This window comes from Diceros bicornis, chromosome 34, assembly GCF_020826845.1.
Source record: "Diceros bicornis minor isolate mBicDic1 chromosome 34, mDicBic1.mat.cur, whole genome shotgun sequence".
Lineage (NCBI taxonomy): Eukaryota > Metazoa > Chordata > Mammalia > Perissodactyla > Rhinocerotidae > Diceros > Diceros bicornis.
Genome location: NC_080773.1, coordinates 26,205,006 through 26,213,269, shown reverse-complemented (window position 1 = coordinate 26,213,269; position 8,264 = coordinate 26,205,006). Strand labels below are relative to the sequence as shown.

The 8,264-nt window shown below is 55.0% G+C and overlaps 1 protein-coding gene across 1 annotated transcript; it reads left to right on the top strand.

The window, feature by feature from the left end:
• The first annotated feature begins 573 nt into the window (after positions 1 to 573).
• Positions 574 to 7,921, top strand: KLK14 (kallikrein related peptidase 14). Its single transcript, XM_058529975.1, has 6 exons — positions 574 to 815; positions 3,622 to 3,683; positions 4,521 to 4,692; positions 6,374 to 6,627; positions 6,949 to 7,085; positions 7,558 to 7,921. Exons 1-6 carry the CDS (start codon positions 739 to 741, stop codon positions 7,591 to 7,593), a joined length of 738 nt encoding a protein of 245 aa, XP_058385958.1. The 5' UTR covers positions 574 to 738; the 3' UTR covers positions 7,594 to 7,921.
• Positions 7,922 to 8,264: the final 343 nt, after the last annotated feature.

Genomic DNA, 8,264 nt, shown 5'->3' with positions numbered 1-8,264 from the left:
ACCTCTCTGTCATTTTTCCCAGTGGCCACCCAGCTGTGTTGATCTGTGCTGCTTCTTCCTTAATTTTTTTTTTTTTGCTGAGGAAGATTAGCCCTGAGCTAACATCCTTAAAAGTTATCTCAACTTCCCAACACCACTCTCTCCTGATTTTCCTCCTAGCTCTTCAATCGTTCCTTCTCAGCCCCCTTCCCCCTAAGCTGGGGGTCTTCCCTGGGGTCCCGGGCAGATGCCCCTGGTCTTCTCACTCTATGCAATCTCTCTGGGTGGGCTCCACACGCTCTGTCTTCCGGGGTCTTCTGCACCAGTCATGCCCCACTGTTGTTTCTAACCAGACAGCTCTCCTAAGCTCCAGACCTAGGTCTCCAGTGAGGACCCTAAGGGCTCTTCTCTCCCCTGTTCAGAATCACCCTTGGACCCATGCTTCTCCTGGCCACTGCTCCCAGTAGCACTCTGAGCTCTGTCAGATCCTCCTGCCAGAAGGTATCTACTCATAGCTGCTCACCTCCCTCCCACCCCACCCCCCACACTCCCTTCATCCCCCTGGTGAACTCCTACTCATCCACAGCAGGCCCCAGCTTAGACAGCCCGCCCTCCGGGAACCCTTTCCCCACTCCTAGGGCTCCATCAGGCCCTTCGATATCCCTGGTCAGAGCACACATCACCCTGGACCGAATTTCCTGCAGCCCCGTTGGCCTTTCCTCCCAGACCGTGAGTTCCTTGAAGGCAAGGACTGTGAGCATGTGTTCATTCGTTCATTCCTTCATCAGATATTTATTGAGGACCCAGGTCGTGGCAGACAACACTGTGCTAAGCAGGTGGGTGGTCTGGTGAGCAAGGTAGCTCAGAGTTCAGAGCCTGGAGGGAAGGGCATGAGTAAATTGGCAAGGACACTGGTGGGGGAGTGCTTAGGGGCTGGGATGGGGAGCAGAGCAATAAGGCGGTTCACTGAGCCTCATCTGTGTCTACATTGCCAGCCTTTCTCTCAGGCTCCCTCAGTTCACAGAGGCCTTGCGCTTAAGCAGAGCGTTCTCTCTAGGAAGAGGGAGATTCGTGTTTACTGGGGCCCTCCAGCTCAGCTGAGGGTCTCCCTACGTCCATCAAATCAAAGCTTTCTGCTCATATCGGGGAGGGGGGCTTGTGTCTACGAGGAAATTCTGTTTTGTTGTTAACTCTTTATTTTTAAATTAATATTGAATTTATGTATTTATTTTATTTATTTATTTATTTATTTTTATTTTTTGCTGAGGGAGATTTGCCCTGAGCTGACATCTGTGCCAATCTTCCTGTATTTTTTATGTGGGATGCCGCCACAGCATGGCTGCCAATGAGTGGTGTCGGTCCGTGCCCAGGAATGGAACCCAGGCCACAGAAGCGGAACATGCCGAACTTAACCACTAGGCCACGGGGCTGGCCCCTGTTGTTAACTCTTTATTTTGAAATAATTACAGACTCACTGGAAGTTGCAAAATAATAGTCCTGAGAGTCCCAATGCCCAGCACCCAGCTTCCCCCAATGATGACACCCTAGATGGCTGCAGTTCAACATCAGAACAAAACCAAGGAGGGTACCTCACTGTTAACTAGACTCCAGCTCTCATCCCATGTCCGTCGTTCATGTGCATCTACTTGCCTGTGGGCACGTGTGTGCACGTGTGTTTCTATGTAATTTTGTCCCGTGCATAGATCCGCGTAACCACAAAAGCATCGAGATACAGCACTGATCCCCCACAGAGCAGCTCCATTGTGCAGCCCCACCTCTACGTTCCCAGAGAATTATCTCCTTACACGGGGTTTATGCATCTCACCCTTCTGGCTCACCAGGGCCTGAGCCCAGACCTTCAGCTCAAAGCAGCAAGGCCCCTCAGCAAAGCCAGTTCACAGGACACAGAAATGCATGCAGCGGAGGTGGGAGTGTGGATTCAGATGCACAGTGGGAGTCCCCAGGTGTGGAGACAGGGACGGTGGGAGGGAGAGTGCAGAGACGCGGCCTCCTGAGTCATTGCGTGGAGGTCCGGGATGGCCCAGGGTAAATAGCAGTTATTAGGGAGTTTAAGAGGCTGGGGGAGGGACTGAGGCTGGCAGGCCTCGCCCCACGTTAGAATGGGTCCCCGAAATCCAGGGCCCCACCTCGGGCTGCCTGGAACCCTTCCCCATCTCACCACTGTCTCTCCTGCTCTCTGTGTGTCTCTGTCCCCCTCTCTCTGTGTCCCTGCCCCCCTCCCTCTGGTCTCTGGCCCCCTCTCTCTGGGTCCCTGTCCCCCTCTCTCTCTGGGTCTCTGTCCCTCTCTCTGGGTCGCTGTCTCCCTCCCTCTGGGTCTCTGTCTCCTTCTCTGGGTCTCCATCCCTTACTCTGTCTCTGTACCCCACTCTCCCATCCCTCTGCAGAGCCCAAGTTGGGGGACATCAGTTCTGCACTGTCCCTCCTCCTTGCCGGGGCCCCTCCTGCCCCACCTTCAGGGTTGTGAGGAACAGGAGGTGAGATACATGGGAGGCAGGACTGCCCAGTGCTCCCGCACTCCTTCTCCTGTGGCTCCCCATCCCCAGTCCCTACCTCTCTCTCTTCCTCTTGTGCTGTCACCTTTCATCTCTGCCTGCCTGTCTCCTCTTTCTCAGTGTCCTCTGTCAGTGTCCCCATCACCCACCTCGTATCCACTGCTCCCTCCATCTCCCCATGTTATCTGCCGTGTCCTGCATCCTCTTTCTCTCTCTTCCATGGTACCACCCTTTCCTCCCATCGCCTCTCCACCTCCATCCGTCACCACTGCCATTATTCTACGTGTGTGTGTTTGGGGGTACCTCTGCCTCTCTCCTCTCTCCCCACCTTTTTCTCTTTCTTTGTGTCTGTTTCTATTCTGTCTTCGCCTTCTTCACTCTGTTTTTCTTCTTCTCTCTCTCCGCCCTTCCACACTCATCTCTCCACAACTTTGTCTCTGTGCCTCCCCTCGCCTCCTCTGGTCTTTTTCCATTTGCCCTCTCCACCTCCCTCAATTCTCCCTACCGGGGACACTTTCCTCTCTGGGCCTGTATTTCTCTTGCTCTTTGCCTCTCCTCCTTCGTGTTACTTCTCTCACATTCCCCAGCCTCTCTCTGTCTCTGTCCCTGCCCCCTTGGCCGCACCCAGCGCCTTCCCCTGAGCCCCTCCACCCTGTCTGCCCTGCCCTGGGGTCCCCCTCTCTGGCTTCCTCCCAGATTATAAAACCTTCACTGGGCTGGTGGGCGGGCTCTCATTACTGACTGTGGCCGCTTCTCTGGCCACAGAGAGGAGGGAGGAGAATTCTGAATAGGAACTAAGTAGGCAATTACAAAGATGTCAGGAGAAGGGCAAGGGCAGGGCCAGCAGCAGGACCAGGGATAAAAGGCCTCCACGGAGTGACAAGGAAGCGATGCCACTCACACCTCTTCCAAGAGGGAGACAACAGGGCCCAGTCTGAGCCTTGCCAAGCCTCCTCCCCCCAGCCACCAAGGAGCCCCCGGACCCTGCCCTCCTGCTTTCTGGCCTCTGCTCTGTCTCTGATCCATGTCTCTAAGGGTCTTGATCTCTGTGTGAGAGGCTTTCTCTGTCTCTGTCCTTCTGGGTCTCTTGCAGCCTCCTCCTCTCTCAATCCCTGTCTGCATTTGCCAGAACCCAACCAGTGGCCCCCAGAATGTTCCTCCTGCTGACAGCACTTCAGATCTTGGCTGTAGGTAAGAGAGCAGTGGGGTCTGGGGTAGGGGTCCTCTGGAGACTCTGAGAAGAGATGGGGAAGGGTGCTAGGGACGCAGGATGCTCATGGACGACCTGATGAGAAGGAGTGGCAAGGAACTTGGGGATCAGGGCTGAGAAGCGTGCTGGAGGGGGTTGAGTTCTGAGTTGTGGAGGTGTCAGGAGATGGCGGCACAGGAGAGTCGTAGGAGATGGGGAGAAATGAATGATGAATTGTGGAGAACTATGGGGTCATATTAGAAAGGGGGGCCACAGGACGGTCCTTGATTGTGCTAAGGAGAAACCAACATGGGAAAGACGGAGTGTTGTCAGAAATGATGGTGGGGGTGACGATGGGGTGGTGGGCTCATGGCAGGTGGCCTGGTGTGGTGGGCGGAGAGGGTGTTGGGCGAGATAGTGGGTCCTGAGGGGTCACATGGAGTGGGAAGGTTGGGGAAGGGACAGGGAGCTCCTTGAATGTGTTGGAGATGGATTAATGGGGGAAATGTGGCATATTGTGAAAAGTGATGATAGAAAGTATTCGTGATAAAGAAGTCATGAAGAGCAGATGTATGAAGGCCCTAGATGAGGTGCCATGGGATCAAATAATAGATATTATGGAGGTGACTAGGGGGGTCAGAAAACTCCCTATTGTGTTGGGGCAATAATGGGGGCAGCCTTGGTCATATCTCATATTGAGTGGGGTGGATAGAGATGGGTGGTTTAAGGGTTAGGCAAAGAAGAGAGGGATTTGTGGGTCCTGGACACCCTAGAGGGTTGGGGGGTGGAGAGTGTTTACTCTGCTTTCCCCACCCCACCCCACCTCTGCCTGTTCCTAGCCGTGTCACAGAGCCAAGGGGATGAGAACAAGATAATTGGTGGCTATCCGTGCAGACAGAACTCTCAGCCATGGCAGGCAGCCCTACTGGCAGGTCCCCGGCGTCGCTTCCTCTGTGGAGGGGCCCTGCTGTCAGACCAGTGGGCCATCACTGCTGCTCACTGCGCCCGCCCGTGAGTGACTCCCTCTCCTGTTCCTGCACCAAGTGAATTTCTTAGTCTAGAGCCCCAGAGCCCAGCTGAGAACCTGGAACCCTGTGTAGAACCCAATGTAGTAGCTGGGTCCTGGTTTGGGGTCTAGATAATTGCCTAGAACCGCAGACACAGCTCAGAACCTGGAATCCAGCCAGAAATCTTGAACTTAGTTTAGATTCTGAAAGCAGATCAACAGCTTAGAAGCCATACACCAGCTTAGAGACTCACAGAGAACCTAGAACCTAACACATAACCTAGAGATCCATCCAGAGACCAAGCTCTACAAAGAGAGAAAGATCAGGAGCCCATTCTAGATGGGTGGTTGAATGCAGGGCACAGTCTACATTCAGAAACTCAGGACCCCTCTCAGAACACTGCCTAGAATCCAGAGTCTGATCCAGAACCTACAGTCCAGCCACAAATCCAGAACCTCACTTATAGCTAGAACATACACCTCAGAGCATAAGATAGAGACAAATCTGGAACCTCTCCTAGATCTGATGTTTAATCCAGATTGTAGTCTGCATCTCCTCTTTGAGCAGCCTAGAACCCAGACCTCAACCCAGCATCTAAATCCCAGAATGTAGACCATAATCTGAAGCCCCATACAGAACTTAGAGCCCCTCCAAGATTCTAGACCTAACTTAGAACCTAGACCCCAGACTAGAAGTAAAAGTCCAGATGAGAGCTCACCCAATGCCTATAAACCACATCTAATGCCATAAACTGAAGTTCAACTTAGAACCTAGAGTACAGAACTCAGCCCAGAGTCTAGAATGCAAAGCCCAGAATGCTAACCAACATCTAGAACCTTGGATCTAGGCCATATCATGGAGCTCCACCTAGAACCCAGAGCCCAACCTTACGTCAAGGGCTCAGACCAGAGTCTAGAACCAAGAGCCCAGATTATAACCTGTAATTCAATCTGAAACAGAGCCTGACCTAAAATCAAGAACTCAGACTAGTGTTTAGAACATTTACCTCAACCAGAGCACAGAACTCAAACCATTGTCTAAAACCCAGGTCATAAACCAGAGCATAATCAGGAACCCAGAACTCAGTGTAGACACTGGAGCTTATATCAGTATCTAGAACCCAGAATCCAGCCATCATGCAGAGCTCAAAGTAGAACCCTCAGCCTACCCTAAAACCGAAAGCTCACACCAGTATCTAGAAAGTATGCCATAATTCAGACTCAATCTAGAACCCAGCTCCTATCTTAGAGTCAAAAGTTCAAAATGTCTAGAACCCAGAGGCCAGGCTAGACTTGAGATGAAGCCTCCCTGGAGCCTACTCCAGAATATCAATTCTGATTTAGAGCCTAGAGCCAAAGCCCAGAGTCTCACTTGGAACTCAGAGCACAGAACCAGGCTCAGACTCTGAAACTGAGTCAACAATGCCCAACCATCACCTTACACCCAAGCCAGAAGACAGAGCACAGTTCAAAAGAGGACCGGGAGGATGGTGGGATTGGGCCAAGAGAGGATGCCCAGGCGGTGGGAATTGGTACAGGAGGCCAGCAAACACTCAGCCTGCAGATAGAGGGAGGCAGGTTAGACTTGGGGAAAATGCATCACCAGGGAAGAGAACGGGGCTGGAGGCGGGGGAGGGGTCTCCAGGTCAGATCCTAAGCAGCACTACTCTTGGGGTCATGGGCCAGGATCCTTCAGGTCGCCCTGGGCAAGTACAACTTGAAGAACTGGGAGGCCACCCAGCAGGTGCTGCGCGTGGTTCGCCAGGTGCCACACCCCCAGTACAACTCCCGGACCCACGACAATGACCTGATGCTGCTGCGGCTGGAGCAGCCCGCTCGGCTGGGGAGAGCAGTGAGGCCTATCACTGTGGCCAGATCCTGTGCCAGCCCAGGGACTTCCTGCCGTGTGTCAGGCTGGGGTACCACATCCAGCCCCATAGGTGAGGACTCGTGCATCCAGGACAGGAGGGGCTAAGGGCCTGATCTCCAGGCCTCAGGGAGGAGGGGCTGGGGGCCGGGACTCCTGGGTCTGAGGGAGGAGGGGCAGGGGGCCTGGACTCCTGGGTCTGAGGGAGGAGGGGCTGGGGGCCTGGACCCCTGGGTCTGAGGGAGGAGGGGCTGGGGCCTGGACCCCTGGGTCTGAGGGAGGAGGGGCTGGGGGCCTGGACTCCGGGGTCTGAGGGAGAAAGAGGCTGGGGCCCTGGACTCCTGAGTCCTGTGGGAGGTTGGACCCCGGTCATAACCTCTCAGTGCCCCCCCAGCCCAGTACCCCAACTCGCTGCAGTGCGTGAATATCAACATCTTCTCGGATCAGCAGTGTAGGCAGGCCTATTCCGGAGCGATCACCACAGGCATGGTCTGTGCAGGGGTCCCCCAAGGCGGGAAGGACTCTTGTCAGGTGAGGCCCAGAGGGAGAGCTGGAGGAGGGGGATTGTTTGGGGCTGGGACAAAAGGATCTCGGGAGCATGAAAATCAGCAGAGGTCCCCGGAGACCCAGAGAGATTGTCATAGCCGGGTTACACTGCCTCATAGCTGTGTGCCCTTGGGTAATGGATCTAACCCCTCTGTGCTTCAATTTCCCCATCTGTTCAATGGAGTAGCACCTCTAAGAGCTGGAAGAGATGGTCCATATAAAGAGACACACACAGTTTTCCGGAGACAGAGGGGCCCAGTGAGACGCAAGGGCCAGAGACAGCACAGGCACCAGTGGAGAGGGACAGAAGGGAGCCTAGCCCCCAGGGCTGATATCTCCAGAGCCCCTGCTAGGGGTCTCAGCCCATCTCCCTCTTCATCTCTGATGCTGGGGTCTCCACACCCATGGTTCTGGCCATCTGTTCGTGGGCATACCCCTCTCTGTGTCTCCCCCTCAGGGTGACTCTGGGGGACCCCTGGTGTGCAAAGGATAGCTCCAGGGCCTCGTGTCCTGGGGGATGGAGCACTGTGCCCTGCCTGGCTACCCCGGGGTCTACACCAACCTGTGCAAGTACCACAACTGGATTCAGGAAACCATACGGAGCAAATGATCGCCAGTGTGACCAAACTTTAGCTGTTGGATATGCTTCCCCAGACACCGCTCTCTCCACTCAGGACCGGGGTCCGGGCCCCTGGCCTCTCCCCCTCCCCTAGACCCAGGGAGTCCCCGCCTCCGGCCCCTCCTCCCTCAGACCCACCAGTCCTGACCCCCAGCCCCTTCCTCCCTCAGATCCCGTGATCCGGGCCCCCAGCCCCTCCTCCTCCCCCAGACCCTCCTCCCTCAGACCCAAGTCTCCAGGCCCCCAGCCTCCTCCTCCCTCAGACCCAGGGGTCCAGGCCCCCAGCCCCTCCTCCTCCCCCAGACCCTCCTCCCTCAGACTCAAGACTCCAGGCCCCCAGCCTCCTCCTCCAGCAGACCCTGGAGTCCTGGTCCCCAGCATCCAGATCTTGACCCTTAGCTCAGAACTCTTCTCTCCCAGATCAGTTCCTTCAGGTTTTCTCTCCCCACCCCCACAACATCACCATCATTATTCAAGACCCCCCTAGACACAGAGGGCAAGAACCTGAAGGCACCAAACTGACACCATATTCCAAAGAAGGCAAT

Excerpts from the sequence above, each read along its gene's own strand:
- KLK14 (XM_058529975.1), top strand. The coding sequence starts at position 739 with ATGTGTTCATTCGTTCATTCCTTCATCAGATATTTATTGAGGACCCAG. Across the intron at positions 3,684-4,520 it reads ACTTCAGATCTTGGCTGTAG|CCGTGTCACAGAGCCAAGGG; the intron begins GTAAGAGAGCAG and ends GCCTGTTCCTAG. Across the intron at positions 4,693-6,373 it reads GCTGCTCACTGCGCCCGCCC|GATCCTTCAGGTCGCCCTGG; the intron begins GTGAGTGACTCC and ends GTCATGGGCCAG.